This window comes from Hirundo rustica, chromosome 8 (assembly GCF_015227805.2).
Source record: "Hirundo rustica isolate bHirRus1 chromosome 8, bHirRus1.pri.v3, whole genome shotgun sequence".
In the NCBI taxonomy this organism is placed as follows: domain Eukaryota; kingdom Metazoa; phylum Chordata; class Aves; order Passeriformes; family Hirundinidae; genus Hirundo; species Hirundo rustica.
In genome coordinates, this window is record NC_053457.1 from 19,827,279 (window position 1) to 19,844,552 (window position 17,274).

At 39.8% G+C, this 17,274-nt stretch overlaps 1 protein-coding gene across 2 annotated transcripts in view; it reads right to left on the reverse strand.

Moving 5' to 3' along the window:
* The window catches only part of PLCE1 (phospholipase C epsilon 1), a 139,249-nt gene that overhangs the window by 4,422 nt on the left and 117,553 nt on the right, over positions 1 to 17,274 (reverse strand). For both annotated transcript variants that reach the window (XM_040070697.2, XM_040070695.2), the window contains 12 exons: positions 15,786 to 15,910; positions 15,017 to 15,134; positions 10,640 to 10,771; positions 9,225 to 9,515; positions 8,300 to 8,463; positions 7,136 to 7,397; positions 6,130 to 6,248; positions 4,842 to 4,970; positions 3,882 to 4,091; positions 1,933 to 2,094; positions 1,559 to 1,777; positions 617 to 819 (listed from right to left, as the gene is read on the reverse strand). In XM_040070697.2, the coding sequence (XP_039926631.1) occupies positions 640 to 819; positions 1,559 to 1,777; positions 1,933 to 2,094; positions 3,882 to 4,091; positions 4,842 to 4,970; positions 6,130 to 6,248; positions 7,136 to 7,397; positions 8,300 to 8,463; positions 9,225 to 9,515; positions 10,640 to 10,771; positions 15,017 to 15,134; positions 15,786 to 15,910 (2,111 nt within the window). In that variant the 3' untranslated portion in view covers positions 617 to 639. The remainder of the gene's footprint in view (positions 1 to 616; positions 820 to 1,558; positions 1,778 to 1,932; positions 2,095 to 3,881; positions 4,092 to 4,841; positions 4,971 to 6,129; positions 6,249 to 7,135; positions 7,398 to 8,299; positions 8,464 to 9,224; positions 9,516 to 10,639; positions 10,772 to 15,016; positions 15,135 to 15,785; positions 15,911 to 17,274) is intronic.

The following is a 17,274-nucleotide window of genomic DNA, read 5'->3' on the forward strand; positions in this document are numbered from 1 at the left end:
GTGACAGTGCTGTAGTAGCACTGTGCAAGTGTCTGGTTAGTGTACAGTGCTGGCCAAGTGGCACTTACTATCTCCAGATAAATGGGACAGTCTTTGTTGTGTATTTCAGTTGTTTGAAGTCAAGCAAGATGGAAGAAATTGAAGAGATACAGAAAGGACAGTGTAAATGTTTAAACATTTCTGGCAAAATTTCCACAGACAGAAATTAACACTATAAACTTGTTCTAGCTGAAAAAGAGATCACCAATCCTGATGATTTTAATATCTGGATGTAACAAAACAATAAAAGTTCTACCACTCACTTCCATTTGCTGTGGCCCAGAGCAAAAGAGTAACAGAACATCACTATTTAAGCACAACTGTTGATAAAAACGAGTGCTAAATCAACTGGGATACAACATTTTGGATAATATGGACAGAGAAAGTGGGTGAATCTCCACCTTCTGATTGGAGACTGTCCTGATGTCCTCGTGCCTGTGCACACCAGGCCCTCTGAGGCTTGTATGGATCACTGTCAGCCCTTGTACCTTGCTTGGTTTGATCACTACAGCTTGGCAGCAGGAATGCAGTGGCTGCTGCACTGAAGGCCTGCTCAGTGCTGGTGTCTGTCTCATACCTGAGCAGGGCTGGCAGCCCGGACTATTCCATGATGTCACTGAAGGCCAGGGCGCACGCGGCTCTCTCGTCCCTGCCCTGGGGACTGTCCGACAGCGCCTGCAGCGGGGGCGACACAAAGCCCCGGTACTGCTTACTCGACTTGGTCAACTTCTTCAGTTCACTGGTGAAGGAGATGCCTTTCCTCTTGTCATCTCGTGCTGCCTGTGAAGATTACAGAAGATCACAGAGGTGGTTTAACAGCTGCTTGTTCGCCGGGAAATAAGGAATGAAGATGAAAACCCCTCGTCTGCTGCTAAGCAGGCCTCCCTTTAGGAATTCAGTACGGCTGTGCTTTCACCCAGGCACTTCCTACTGATTGTTCTGAATAAATTAATTAAAAATTATGCATTGTTAAAGATACGTTCAGCAAATTTGGTAGTCTGTGCTTATAATACAGTTACTTTAAAGCAACAGTGGCTGTGGACTGGTGGTGTTTGCTGGAAAGGAGAACACAGCTCCTTTTCCCAGCAGGCATGTACTTCATTCCTGTCATTTTTTAAAGCCTGAGATAAAGCAACAGAACAACTGTTTCACTGGGCAGGAATAAAGGGTACTTTATTCCAATAGCTTTAAGGTCTGCCCATTTGAATGGTCCTTGACTATGACAGGGAACATGGCATGCACAGCCAGGAGGTTTTGAGAAACAGAAAGCTGGTGGCAGATAAAGGTTGTTCTGGATTTGCAGCCTGTGAAGGAATCGATTTGCTGGATGTATCTAATGCAGTTTTGCAAAGGAAAAAGTAAGGGAGGTTCAGACAAACGAAGAAATCTGCTTTTTGATATAGTCTGTCCTCTCCATCTGCCCTCATGCCAGTCGTGTCTCCCTTGCATGGAAAGCAGGTTCCCATTAAGCTGATCGCACACCATCTATTCACCTGCTGCGAAATATTGCATCCTTTACCTGAACCTGTTCTTTGAGCTTCAGGATAAATTTTCCTGCTCCCTTCCACTTGCTTTGGGCCTGAAACACACACTCTTGATCAGACAGAATCCTCTGAGATGGTTTAGATGTTGAAGACTTTTTGTTTGCTGGCTCTTTTGTCACCTCTTCCAAGAGCACATAATCACTTGGGTTTGGATTGCTCAAAATGCTGTAGGAGTATTTGGCTTTGCAGAGCGTCTGTTTAAAAGCAGAAAAACAAAACAAAAAACAAGGCATTCCCTCAGATTCAGGTTACCAAGCCGATTCTTCAGCTAGTGCTGAGAACAAACCCCACCTTAGCTTGTCTGAAACCAACTTCCAGCCCACATGTTGAGGTGGGCACGTGCCCTTACCTGCTGTATGACGTCCTGAGCCGTGCTGAGGCGCGGAGCTTTGATCACCGTGCGTGGTTGCTCTGGGGAAACATCATGTACCTGAACAAAGAAGCTGTCATCCTCAGAGCTGACAGCTGCTTCTTCCTTTGCTTCTTGAAAGACATTTCTCTCATTTAAATTCTACAGAGAAAATAACAGACAAATTCATTTACTTCAGAGAGGTAACCAATAGCTGGTGGTCACACAAGGGTTTTATTACACGGAAATTGGAGACTCTGCAGTTGCCTCAGCTCCATTTTGTCAAATGCATTACAAGAGAGTTTTGACAAGCCACTCTTGCTAATAATAAATAATGCTAGTAAATACCCATGTTTTCTAAAATCAGTATTTGAAATAGCTTTCATAGTAGATGAGGAATGGAGATGTTTGCATAGCATCTTATTTCACAAAAATGGTCCCTTCAATTCTTCCCTTATGTATACAAAATGATGTTTTGACATGTAATGGTGCCAGTACGATGGGAGATGGTGGAAAGGGTTCTTTTCTTTCCCGTCCCTGCACTAAAGCCAAAAGAAGTTAGAGAGCCAGAATCTTAGTGAACATTCTTAGTGTGGTGTGGAGCAAGAGGAAAGCTGCATGTTTCTCTCTCTCTTTTCATTAACAACTGCAGATTTTAGACAGAATTCCTCCTCGAACCTTCTCTCAGAGAATTTCTGTCCAAGGCCTTGGAACACAGCTTGGATTCAGAAGCTGTAAATATGGGCTGTGTATTGCACCCTGTCACTGGACCTGCTCCTTGTTTTTACAGTCAGATTTGCAGCTTCATTTCTCCAAGCTCTGAGGTGCTGCTGTCTGCAGAAAGGCTCAAAATTATGGATGATGCTTTGAGGTACTCACATCACAGGACAGAACAGCAGCATAATAATTTTCACATGTGCTAATGCAGATTTTAATGCATTTTCTGAAGGAATGGGGCTTGGCAGGACACGTGTGGCAGCATTCCACTGACAGAAGCTGTGCTACAGTCACTGGAATTCAGTAGGCTATTTTTTCCACAAACAAATTTCTACCTTTTCATTTTTGTTCCAAATACCAAATATAAAGGAAACCAAAATGTGGACTTGTGTAATATAATAGCTATTTGTCAAATTGAAGCTTTATCAAAAGTTCTCTCAAAATAAGCAAAAATACATTTTTTTCAGTTTAAAGAATACCAGAGGACCTCTGTCGTATATATATAAGTAAAATCTGTGTACTAAGCAAGTGTTTTATCTGCCAAACTGATCAAAGAAAGGGTCTCTGAAAATGGGATTGTTAAGTGCCCTTCTCCTGCTTTTTTTGTCTCTGTCTCACAAGGCTGAGCACCAGCATATTTTAAGCTGTAGATTCTTTGCTCATCGTGTAAACTGAAGTCATCTTCCTCCTTTAAATTAAAAGAAATTGCCTATTTCATTATTTTATCTTATAATTGATACTGTAATCATCCTTTGAGGCTTTTAGACTTATTCTTTAATATTAAAAATATTTCTAATTTTTCCAGACAGATGAGAAGTTGCTGCCATCTAAATTGATGGTGGTTTTCTGGAGTTCTGTTATCTATGATCCTTTGGTGTTAACTATTACCTTTATATTAATTTCCTATCATGACATAATTAGATTTGCATTAAATTAGAACTATCACTCCACACAGAGTCACTGAACTGGTGACTGAGCCATAATGAATAAACAGCACACAGCTGATACTGCAGTTGAGGGAGGTCCAGTTGGTGTCACACAGGTGTATAAAGTCCAGTTGTGCTTCTCACTCAAGAGTTACGTTTGTTTTTAAATAATGCACACAGCACTGACATTACTCAACAAGTAGTGAAACAAATACTGCACCCATTTGTTTCATGGTCCTCAGAGCTATTTTAATATTTTTATTATTTTTAGCCTTGTAAATAATAATTTATCTAAAACATACTTACTTCCTCTCGAGTTTTAAAGATAATTCTTCCAACATATCCTTCTTCTGGGAACCAACTGTTCAAAAGCTGCACTAGCCCTTCTTCAGGACCAATCACTCTCTGGAATGGTGGTTTTCTACATTCACTCTTTTCTTTAGATATAAAACTTTTCTCTTCCATCAGAAAATAGTCTGTAGCACATGACTCGGTGCCTTTTATGGTAGCCAAGAGCTAAGACAGATGACACACAACAATTAGAATGCTAAATATAAACACTGCATAATTAGTAGTTATAAATGAGAATGAATAAGGAAGCTTTAAGAAGCAGTAGCTATTCTGACAGTGCAGGCAGGATTTCTGATGTGCTATTTATTATTCAGATATTTTACTCCAGGGTAATGTCCTGTTCTCTTTAGCCCAGCCAAGCAGTTCAACTATTCCAGACAAGGCAGTACTATTTAAGCTTATTTCGGTCCTTTTTGGCTGGCCAGAAAATTTATTCATAATCCCAGGACAGTACAGTCTTTTCCCACTGCTAGAATAACAATCCCTGCTGATTTAACTGGGTTTTCTAATCATGAACTTAGCCCTCTAACTTTTACTCTCTGTTCCTACGGTGCTTCAGTTCAAAGAATTCTGCAGAAATGTTTGCCTTTGTTGTAAGGAGAACCCACTGCCCCCCATCGACTAGAGAGATTGTTTTTCTCATGTGCATGTGCCCAAATATTAAAATACATCCTAGAGAATATGTTCTGGGATTATAAACCCATTCTCTGAAGCCAAGAGTGGGAAAGTTCCATGGATTACATTTCGTGTTTGCTGTGTAATTAATTCCACAGCAATGCGTTTCTAACTGCACCCCTTGCTGTGATGAATGAACTACAACGACCCTGTGTGTGAGCAGCACAGGGAGACAGAGGTCCAGAAGGATTCTGTGTGGATTCTGGCAATGAAGAGTCTGCCATTCAGCAGGAAGCTCACCTGATGGAGCAGCTGTGCCGCCGTGGTCCCCGCATTTACACTGAAAACAGTGAAAGGCTCTGGGCCAGGAATTCCATGAACTGTCACTTTGTAAGTCACGGGAGCTTTCCTTTCTCCCAGGCTAAACAACTGTTCAGACAACATTCAACAGGTTACTGGATGTTTTTACACAGGCATGTTATTTCTAGGTTGCTTAAAAGAAACTGTACACACAAGTTACATGTAAGGGTCTTGACAAAGCAAAGCTGTTCAGTTCACACATGGCTCTTTCTTACACAACAGATCGAGGCATCTAAAAAACCCCCCAAAAACCCTCCAAAAGCCTCCATCGTACCTTGAGGCTGAAGAGAAAGAAGAAAAAGGAAGTCTTCCAGTGGGAATACATGAACTGCCACTGGACAAAGGGCCAACCTCCATCACTCGTTCCCCATTCTAGCTGAGCTCAGATATTTGGACTGAGTGTACAGATTACTGGATGAAAAGCTATAGCTTTGTTTTAACCTCTGAACTGTTTGTTCTTCCTTTCTACTCTAGTAATTCACCAAGATGCAAGTTTGGCATGCATTCACAGGAGGCACTATCTGCAACACATCTGCTGCACACACAGGAATTCCAAAGGTTTTATCTGACACTTCAGGAAGTCAGCAAAATGATAAAATACATGTTTAAAGTTGTCAAAACACAAGTAACCTAACAGTAAGTGCTTTTAAACAAAAATCACATCTGTGCATGAATTTTTAAATATACAAATATCTGTATGTATGTATACATATTTGCACATATAAACATATGGATGTCCACACATATATATAAATCTGTATGTATTTATGGAACTACAGAGTTCATCTTCTCTTGTAACAGAAATCAATTTTACTCTTATTATGTCAAAATTGTTGGCAATTTGCATATTCTTTTTTTTGTTTGGTCTCAAATGCTTTGCTTACAATACATGCACAAAGGAATGCATGAGGCTGCATTGAACCTGACTGCTCATCCACATTCCCCGAGTCGAGGAGCACATTTCTTGTTCTATACCTAAATACTGCATAGGAGCCAGACTTGGAAAAAAATTACCTTCCCACAGTTTTATCCAGGTGGGATAACCTTAATTCCACCAAAGCAAAAAAAAAAAAAAAAAAAAAAAAAAAAAAATCAAGGTATGTCTGAAGAATGGCAAGGTTTGAGGGCTAACATCTTTGAACACTCTGGCCCTATAAATCTTCATATCATAGTAGTTATTAAACTAAGAATACAGGTAGTTCACACACACAAACAAAAATTAAATTACCACAGATGCCGGCAGAGCGTTTCCAGAGGGACTTTCTTCCATTCTCCGACTGTTTATGAACAAACTGGAAATTTCCAATGTTTCATTGTGTAGGTTATGGAGCTGGACATGTCTGTAGCCTAAAGAGGAAATATCCTTCTGTAAATACCTTGCCACATCCTAGGACACAAGTCTCATAAATGGAAAACTCAAATTTGCTGTATTTACAGCTACACTTTGCCACATGTAGGATTTGAAGCACTCTAGTAACACTGCATTAACACTCTGTATAACAGTTTAACACAAATCCTACTGCTGCGTGGCTCACAAGAGCAACCTGCCTTTGTTTTACCATAACATTCAATATAGTCATACATAAAATATCTAAATATCAGAACATGAATAAAGCAAGGTCAATTTCTCATTGGAAAGTGCTTGTGTATGGCCAAATCTCCTCATATGCCAACCCAGACAGTTGTGTGACATCACAGTGGCACAAAGCAAATGTAAAAGAGCTACTGGCAATGTGGAAACTCCAGCCGCCAGGTGTCACACAATTAGTGATGTTTCCTGATCTCTCACTTTTTTTCACCCTTTCTCCAGCTCCCCTCCAGCCGTGGCTGTAGAAGTGCAATTCCCCTCTGCACAGTGATCAGCTGTTACAGCAGTTTTCTTGGGCAAAGGACAAGGCAGGAGTGAAACCACTCCAAGCTCCTGGAGGGAAGGGAAGGCTCCTGGTGAACACAGCCTCAGGAGCACCCATAGGATTGGAGCAGGTTGTACCACATGCCCCTGCCTCCACAACAGCACAGGGTCGGACTTTCTACAAGTCACTGGGGAGGCTGCTGGCACCCAAGGAGTCTGAGATCAGCACTGTACGGCCGGGCCATGGTGTGTTGTCTGGTATTTGCTCCCTGTCTCCTCTAGAAATGAAATGCAACTGATTAAAAATTCCCTCTGGAAGGATTCAGCCCAGGAATCTGCTGGACCATTTTGGCTTAGGGTGCCACCACGAACTACACCGTACCTCTCTTCAGCGCTTTCAGGGGAATGATCCTCTGAGCTGTTACAGCCGAGCTGTTATTTTCAACCACCGCGAACCGGAGAAAGACCAAATCTTCGAAGTGAACGCGGAAAAGGAACTGCTCGTTCCACATGGGGTTGAGGGTGTTGCGGTGGATGGGCTTGGTGCGGAAGTGGCAGCTGTCCAGGGGCATCCCCAGCACGTCGATCTCGATGCAGGGGCTGCCCGTGCTATTGCTGGGACAAACGTTCTGGCCAGACACGATCTGCAGCCGAGGAGTGCAGCGAACAATTAGTGGAGTGATCCTGAGCTAAACACTGCTCAGCACACCCCTAAGCACAGTTTGTTAATGTGCTGAATTAATTACAACACACCTTTGTGATTGCCAGGGCAGTAAGTTCAAAAGCAGATCTCCCTCAACCCTCCCACCCCCAACACCACTGCTAGGGTATCTCTCCTCTGAAAAAATACACTATACAGCTGTTCACAAGGCATCTGAATCCAGAAAGAATGTACCAGTAATGCAGTCAAAAAGGATCACATTTTCTTCTCCATTACTCTGGGGCACTCATTACTCAGTGAGGGCACTGAGCTCTGGCTTGCTTTGGCATACACAAGAATTAAGCGTGCAATTACCACAGCTGGGACAATTCTGATTCTTGCGAATCTCACTTTTCAGACACATTTCCTGGAAAGGACTAGCTTCTGAGAGTACATTTTTTTGGCCACAAATCCATGAATTATATATCTTGTTATATAACTAACAAAAAATATTTTTTCAAGATTCAGTAGAGCTTTTCATAATGGCTTTTTGTGCAGTTTTTCAAGTGCTCACAAATGTGTAAAATATCAAGGCACATGTGTAATTTTTCACAATTGTGTAGTCCCAGGGAAAATGCTTTCAGGACTGAGCTTCAACAAATATTCGGAAGGAAACAGGGCAAGTAGCTATGGATACCTAGCTAAATCAGCCAATACAATAAAATAAAGACAAATCTTTGATCCTTTCCTCTCCAATTTCTGTTAGTTAGGCTGACCTTTGGAAGCAACATTTAAACATTCATTCTTTTTATTTAGAAGCATGACTGTAATGCTGGTTAAAGACTGTAGTTGCACAGTCTACTTCTATCTGTTTGTCTGTATGAAATTCCCTTTTCATGTACTTACTGTTAAAGAATATATAGCTGGCTCCTTATTATCAAGGTCTCTTTCCAATGGACAAAACTGCTGGTACATTGAACAGTTTTTATCCCACAGAACCGGAGGTTTCAAAACATATCCACAGCCACCGTTAGCCTCAAACATTGCTGCATTGAGTTGCAGAGGAAGATCTACGAAATTAAAGCAGCCAAAACTGACAGAGAGCAATGGTACAATGGAAAAACAGTAACAGTGAAGAAAAAGTCATGTTTGAAGTATCTTTTAAAAAACTATTTTAGTTGTGTACTATTCCTGATTTTCAGAAGTAGCTGTGATTTATGTATCCAATCTATCCAGCAATTACACAGAACTCTAAGAACAGTCCGTTCTTTTCCTTTCCATTGTCTTTATTAAACTGTAGGGCTCGCCTGTACCAGTTCTCTGAGAACGTTTCAGGAATGTCCTGAACTGCAGGATGGAAGAGCATTGTAGATGACCTCATGGATCCCCCATCGAAAACGTGAAGGAACCAAGATAGGATAGCAAATATTCAAAAAATGTTTTGATCTATCAGCATTAAACCAGCATCCAAGCGAAAAATAGTTCAGTACCTTTTTATGCTTGAAATTATCAGAAAGGGATAACAGTTACTTGAACTGGGAGAAAACAACCAACAACCTTCAGCAATAAAATATAAAAATGGAAGTGGTGCTGTCCAGGCACTTCTGGATTATCAGGGGACCTGGTACATTGGCATAAAGCTCCTGGACCCTGAGGTCACTGCTCTCAAGGACCAGACTGTTGTGGTATGAACCTGCTCACGCTGGGGTGCAGATACAGGAAGGTCCCCTCGGGAGAGCCAGGAAACAAAAACAGGAAAAACACAAATTATCAACTTCAGACCTTCTGTCACATTTCAAACGTATTAAAGCCTGGGTTTGCATAGCCCTACCGTCCGTTTGGTAGTTCAGAGCCACGAGCTGTACGCCGTGGAGCCAGAAGATCAGGGGGTGGGGATTGGAGGAGTCGATGCGCGTGGCAGCGGGGTAGGTCCTCAGGAGCTGGCAGGTGGTGTGCTGGATCAGCTTCTGGGAATAGCGCCTGCAGAGCCGCTTGGCAGCGTTCTCGTTCAGGGACGAGATGTGATAGCACTTGGGCGTCCTTATGATGGCGCTGAGGGAAGCCGGAGAGTTGTAAGGACAGCAGGGATCTTCCCAGGTCTGCCGCATGGCATCAAAAGGGCCTGGGAAATAAACAGCGTCCTCAAAGTACAGCTGCAGGTCCAGAGACTCCAAAAATACAATGCTTTCTAGAGGAGTATGTGCGTGTGCTTTGGTTATGGTAGAAAAAGGTGACCCTGGGAAATGACACTACTCAGGCCAAGTGTCACAGTCCTCCTCACACAGTAAGGACAATCCATGAGAGGAAACACAAAGTCCAAGTGTTGAAATAATACCATGATTAGATGTGCTAACAACCACTTTCATAAAGAAATATCTAATCGGCATTTGCCTGAATAAAATAAAGGAACAAAATTCCCTTCTTCTCATTTATACATTTTACATGAGGAAGAGAGGCAAGACTGAACGTTATCTGCTGATTTCCCAAAGCGACAGTCTACAGAGGCTGCAAAGGTTAGGAGGAAAAGGCAGCAAAATACTTACATGCTTTAGAATTAGACACCACACTTCTTCACTTTTAGGACACTGACCTTTAGAGGGAAATCTCTCCTGTGTGCTGCAATCATGCCCTTGGGCTGCACACAATACAACCCTCCCTGAGCCAGCAAATAAGTCCAAAATATCTGTTTATGGCAATCACTTGGAAGGAAGGGGATCTGGGTCTTATTCCTGCTCCAGAACCTTTCCTGTACTTTCTTTGTATTTCTTTGTATCTGTTCATAGGCAGACACACAATTTCCAGGTTCACCAACTGAATCACCTGCAGAATCTAATTTGCACAATTGCACGTTTGGAATTGGCTGAATTTTAGGCCACTAAGTTTTATTTCAGACAGCAAAAATTCTTTTCTGGACCAGCCCAACAGTCCTGGCTTTCATTCGTACTTTGAAAATATTCACTTATATCTTTAAAAATACCAACTTTAAGATACTTGAAATGTACATTAGCTTTGAATTGTTTATGAATTAGGGTAATCATATTTCTGATCAAGTAATCCTAATATTCCACACTCACCACTTCAGTTGTAAGAGTGGTGCTGTAATAGCTGCTGTGCTAATGAAAAAACATTCCAAAGTTTAACGGTTTACACATTGCAAAGTATTTGATCTTTAACAACTTGGTCTGGTACATGTGTTGGATTACAGCGGCATTCCACGTGACTGGTGACAGAAGATGCTAACTTTACCTTTTCCAGATGCTTTGGCAAGAGCAGCTGACTCCCCAGGGCTCAGCCTGCCAGGATTGTTGCCAAAAATGGACTTCCTGCTTTTTCTTTCTTTTCCTCTGCTAGAGCCAGATGGGTTTAGAGTTGACAAGCCTGTTCCCATAAATGTAAAATAAATGAGCCAAAAAACATGACCAAGAGGGCATGACATTTTCCACCGTATTTTACATTATTTTTGAAGGCATGAATACTCCTGTCATACAGCACTCAGGACAAGCAGCATATTTTTCTCCACAATTTAACTTTACATCTTTACGTATATACACACTTTTATCCATGTATACATTATGTATGGTTTTATATATAAGACATATTTGTATGCTTTTATAGATTGTATATTGAAACCTATATGAAACAGTATAATACGCAATTTTCGCTCTGTGGTATAACTTTTCTCCACTTTACTTTTTGGCTTGAGGAAGGTAAAGGCTTTTTCTCAAATTACTAAATTGTCCAAATCGATACTAAAAAATCTGGTACTAAAAAATGATAGTCTCAATGTATTCATCCTAGCAACAATTTTAAAAAATAAAAATCTTTTCTACAGAAGCAATAAATCTGTAGTGAATATAATGAAATTAATCTAGGTTACAATACCTACATAATTAAATAAATGTAAGATTATGATTTAAAGATTAATATAATATAATATAATATAATATAATATAATATAATATAATATAATAATGCCCAAATGCATGTAAAAATGTTTTCAGAGTCATCTTCTTCTGTTTATTTGTATTTCAGTGTGGGGAAATACAGTTAAGTGTGCAAAATCCATTACATATTTAATGGCCAATTCGTTCTAGGAGTGGAGCTGGAAAGCTCTAGTACAGCTATTACTCAAACTTGTGGATTCTAGAAACATAATCATTAAAATCATGACCTGAATCCCGGTGAAGTAAACAGACTTAATCCCACTTAAGGTCAATTTCTTTCTGTTGGCTTGGAGAGACCACACAGCAGATCAAAATTAAAGTGCACAATGATTATTCTGACACCCATAGCAGTGAGATGTGGGATGTTCTCAGAGACCCAAGATGTATTTGTGATATAGAATGCAACAAAGCACTGTTATATGCCTAACTGTGACTCCTAAAACTTTCCACATCAATTCACATCAATTCACATCAATTCACACCTGCCTAAACACAGTTCTGGATTTAATATTTCAAATACAAATGTAAATCACAAGTCATTGGCCTTTCTCTGATTGAAGTCTGCCCACAGCCGTAAATTTTCAACCCTCAATCTTTATGGCATGTGTACTGTACTTGGCATGTACTTACTAAAATTATGCACACAGTTTCAATGGAACTGCTTGGCTTAGTAAAATAAGTAAAATTCAGAATATACATAAATGTCTTCCACACTGGAGATGTATTGTCTCCTTGGGCCAAAACATACACATAAACCACAGAAGATGGTAGAAACTGGGATAAGGAATATAAATTGACGAGAAAAATGAGGAGTTAGGCACTGTGTGCTTCCAGCGCTATTTAAACCCAGTTTTCAATGGATCAAATGCATTTGGCAAGTAAGATCCAGGTTTCAAAATCCTGTTGTGGAGACAGTCACTGAGGAAACAAACTAACCTCCTAAATCACCAGAGTGCCGTGCAGAGCCCTAGGGCTGACTGAACTCACCGTGATGGCCACAGGGTAACACTGCAGCTGGGAATTTCCTTGCAGCCTTTCCCATGCTTTGCATGTTACACATCTCTTCCCACAGACAATCTCCATTTTTCACTCCAATTTAAACTTGACTTCAAAATATAGCTTTACCAATTCAGAGAATCGTCCATTTGCAAAAGAACAGAGCTTGACAAGGATATGGAAGCCATCTAGTCCAACTCTCTGGTCAAAGTAGGACCCGTTTAGACCCCACCATACTGCACATAAATTCCATTGCACTACCACAGCAATGTTTGTGTTTCCCTAAAACCCCTGTGCCATGCTCTTTGAGTCACAGAATTTACTGCTTATCTCATGTGTTAGATATAAGCACACTACTTTACTGCTTCTATCTAGACTTAATCCAGAGGATTGCAAGCTTCCTTGTCCTTTTCCTTCTCACCATACTAACAGAACAGCTTAAACTGTAATTGCCACCTTCTCACCATGTGTTTCAGACCAACAGAAAATCTGCAGGTTTGCAGACCTTAAAAGGGATTTCATAGCATTTTCATATGTAGGGTGCCCCTTTTTATGTTCATTTTAATTTCTTGAAAAGTGATACCCTAGGGGCAGATAATCTGGTATGATGAAGACAGTGACTGAATTTCATGCTGGTGAGCTCAAGTGACTCCCTGCTCCCTCCACTTGATGGTGCAAATCCTGCTTCCATGTACTCAGCTTCTCTACTCTGTGTAAGGATCTCAGCACCAAGGTGATGAGCCATGTGCCAGGAGCAGCGCTCAGGGGTGCTCCACTGCCCTCAGCTTGGGTGACCCCCGAGAACAGACCTTCAGCCTCTCAGATAACAGTGGAATGATATCCAACGCGCTGAAATTCAAGTTAAGCAAGGGCTGTAAGGTCAAAGAGCACAGAAACGACAAGAGCCACGGGTTCCTTGTTACCAGAGGTTTTATAAACAACAAATGTTATTTCTCCACATGATAAATTCTGTTTTGACCAGGGAACACTTAGGGAAGTCTGTGTTACCCAGTAGGTTAGGGTAAGTGAACATTATGGTCCTTGTGCTTTTTTATAGTCACAAACCAGTGATTAACATTCAGGGACGTAGGCAAGTGTAAACACAGAACAAAAATATATGAAGACAGGAGAAATAAAGTATTTACACCATTGATCAGACACTGACATGAATTCTGCCCTCCCTGTTTCCAAAACTTGCATTTTCTGAGTTGGTTAGGAACACAGGCACTAGAGCTACACAGTCATGGATGTACCAGCCTTGTTCCCATTGTTAGTGGACAATACTGGGGCAGGGCACTGCACCACATCTCTGCCCTCCTGCTGAGCAGAGGAATCCAAGCATGGTGGCCATGGGAGCCTCAAGGAATCCTCAGGAGGCAGTATTTGTCTCAAAGGAGACAAAGTTTGTTGGAAAAGTAATTTCTACACCATTATGTGTTCATCTGTGAAAGGAGATAATTTTCATAATTGTTCTATTCATGATCCCTTTAAAGTAAGAGGAAGAAATCTGAGAAGAAAAGCAGGTGTTTCTTTAATAACCAGTATTACACTAAAATTTAAATATGTCAAAGTTTTCTTAGAACATCAGAATTATTTTTTGTATCAAAATGCCTGGAACAACCCAACCTATCCCTGTTTAATCTTGAATATCTTTCTTTAAAAGAAAATATTTTACTTGAAAGATATCTCATTGCAGATTTCATTAAAAAGAGTATCAGATTTGAATTTTTAGAAGTCATTATTTTTACAAGTGACACCTATAATTTTTAAAGTTATAAAAGATTATAAAAGAATGTCTGTCCATTTTCCAGCATATTTATCTTGCCTATTTGACACTGTTTTATGTTTGGTTAGCTTTTCTAATCTGATTATAGTTTTGTTTGTATAAGATCATGATTTGGCAGAATTGCTAACTTTTCCACAGAGAGCCATTCCACTAAAGAGCGGATTTTTCATTCAAAACATTAAACATATCAATAAACAATTAATTTTCAATTTAAAAGTATTTATGTAGACAGGATGAGCCAAAATATATCTAACCTCATATTTCAGTACTGAACAAATGCCTATCAGCGATCTCTTTAGTTACTCCCTCACCTTTTCTCTGCAAAAGTTATTCTTCCTACTGTACAGAAGAAGATTTTCCTATTTCCATAACTGCTTCCATGAAGAGTGACAGTGTGCAAGCAGCTACCCTCACCCACCCCCAGAAAATGTGCTTTACCCCTGGCAATGCCTCCTCTCCTGTCCACCTGGGAAAGAACTGAAAATGCAGCTGTAGGCAAAGGTGAAACACACCAAACAAAGGTCACCTAAAGAAACGTGACACACTCTACCTTCAACGTCTTAAGAAGATTTTCCTTCTTAATTCAGTAGGTCCTTACATGGAAACTCAGCTCTTAAGATAAAGCTTTCTGTCATCTGGCCTTTGGCAGTGAAGCAGCTGTCTAAGTTGTGAAGACTGGCAAATTTCACTTTCGTAAACATTTTAATATGACAAAGAGCATGTATTCACGTAATTTATGAACACTACTTCTCAGCCAGGAGCTGCTGTTATGAAGACTACCAAATCATGAAGAACGAACCTCCTCGACTACTTCAAACTAATTCAAAACATAAACATAATGTCTCCAGGAATCAGAAAGCTTAAAGCACTTAAAGCAAAACAGGGCAGTGTACTTACCCGGGAACTTTACAGCTTGACAGTAAATGACAAGATCTGATAGCTCTGGGGCTATTTGTCTGCTTTCCTTCTTATTTTGTGGAAGATAGAATTCTTCACCCAGCTCCATGTCATAAACCTGAGTGACAACACCAAGAACATTTAATAATAGCTTTGGTGAAGGTGGAAGAACTCCTGCATATCTTACTTATGTCTTTGAAATATTTTATCTCTTTCTTCCTATATGCTTTCTGTTCTCACCTAACAAATCTCCCTCCCGTGTGCACATTTCTGATCAATACCTGTTACTGATTCTGCAGCAGTGTGTAAAGGCCTCATTTAGAGTCAGTTCTACAAACATTTAGACAAAACACATCCGTGTTGAGAAGAATCTGCAATACAATAAACAGCAATACACTGCTTCCTTTTTCAGATGATTTAATACGAGGTGCTATGATTACCCACTATCATAGTGCGGTATTTTGAACTTATTTTGAAATGCAAAGATACTGAAGATTCAGATGAAATCTTCAGTTCCATCAATATAAATTTTCAGCCAGGCAGCCTATATATACACTATAAACTCTGAGGACTTTTCTTGAGCAGTATGTTGAGCATTTGTTCTACTGAAGCTGTTTTCTCTGGGGTCCTTCCATGCTTTCTGTTGTTTCTCTTCATTAAAGTGCATTTGCTATCTGATGTCTCTGTTACCCAAACTGTCCAAATCCTTTTTAAACCTGATTATATATCAAAGTGCAGCTGAGAAGAAAGTGGAAAAAAGCAGAACTACCTTTCCTTTGTTATTGTAAGTAGCACAATCAGCCTTCTTTAGTCGTTTGGCAGTCTCTTCATTATATTCAAACTGCAGTTTATCACTTGATAATTTATTCTCAGGACGGTCTTCAAGAATATTATCTAAAAATTAATGTGATTTTAATAAACATAAATCCAAACAATTTCAACTGGAAATTTAATTTGAATTAACAATATTTGTGGACAGTGCTGTGAATCTTACATGAAAAATCAGCTGTTAAAATAATGCATTTACTGGTCAAAGCATCATCCTCTAGTAATAACCTTCTATTTAAAAATTTAATGCTTGGGTTTGGTTAAGACATTGCACTTTCTTTAAAGCCTGTCCTGTTGTGCTCAGAAGATCTTTAAAAATCAAGCCATCTAATGAATTAAGTTTGCCATCTGAAAACAACTGCTATTTCTGAATGACAAAAAAATGTCAAAATCCAAGCATAGTTAACCCCATCAAATATGTACAGCATACAAATATGTACAAATTTTGTACAGCAAGTTTTGGCTCTCCTCTCCTTATTTTCACATGCACATGTATTTTTTACATCTAAAAAAAATACCTCTTCAAAGGTACGTATTTTTCAGAGAATAGTACGCCTAATAATGATGTGGTCTTTCTGGACCAAAATATTGCAGATGTCACAAAAGAAATGGTTTCAATTTATTCCTGATATTCCTGATGCTTTGACCATATTCTTTTTATGCATAACAAGTGTCACACATGCAGGCTTCTAACAGTTCCTGACCAGTTAACAATGCCATGTAAGAACATCTGCTTGCATTTATATTATTAAATAGGAACTATATATTCACACTGTCACATTGAACAAGCTGAAGATGCAGTGCTGATTTTCATGCAGTTAAAATGCTCAACCAAGTGGCTTTTACCTTCCTGGCTGTTAGGAGCAGGAGAAGCATTAAGGACATCAGCTACAGGGAAATGAGTCAGGGAATAAGAGTAAAGGGAATTAAGATTTAGAGCCAGAGAAATGAAAAGTAAGTGTCAGTTGTAAAACTACTAGTCTTACGCAAAAAAATGTATCAGTAAGAAGAATAAAACTGAATCTCTTTTAGAAAGTTTACAGACCATTATTTAGATTAGTTTTAAGAAAATATTAACATAATTAAAGGCTTCAAAGAATAATCATTGTAATAAAGTAGTAAACCATGCTGCAGATTCCTTCATATACTGGTAGGTGTGAATGTTTCTTGCTAGCTTCAGATTTCTCAAACCTCCTCTTAACTAGAACAGTGCTCAAAAGTCACTTACTGCAATCAGTTTTCAAAATATTTTTGGCAAGTCTGTTAGCAAAGATTTGAGTTTTCATGGCAATTTACATCTATACCATCTCCACCCTGTTCCTCACAAAGAGTATGCTCAAGTAGCCAGCCAGGCCAGCTTTCAGGCAAAACACAACTGAAGGCAGCATGGACATCAAACTCATCAATAACATTGCTATTCCACAAGCAGT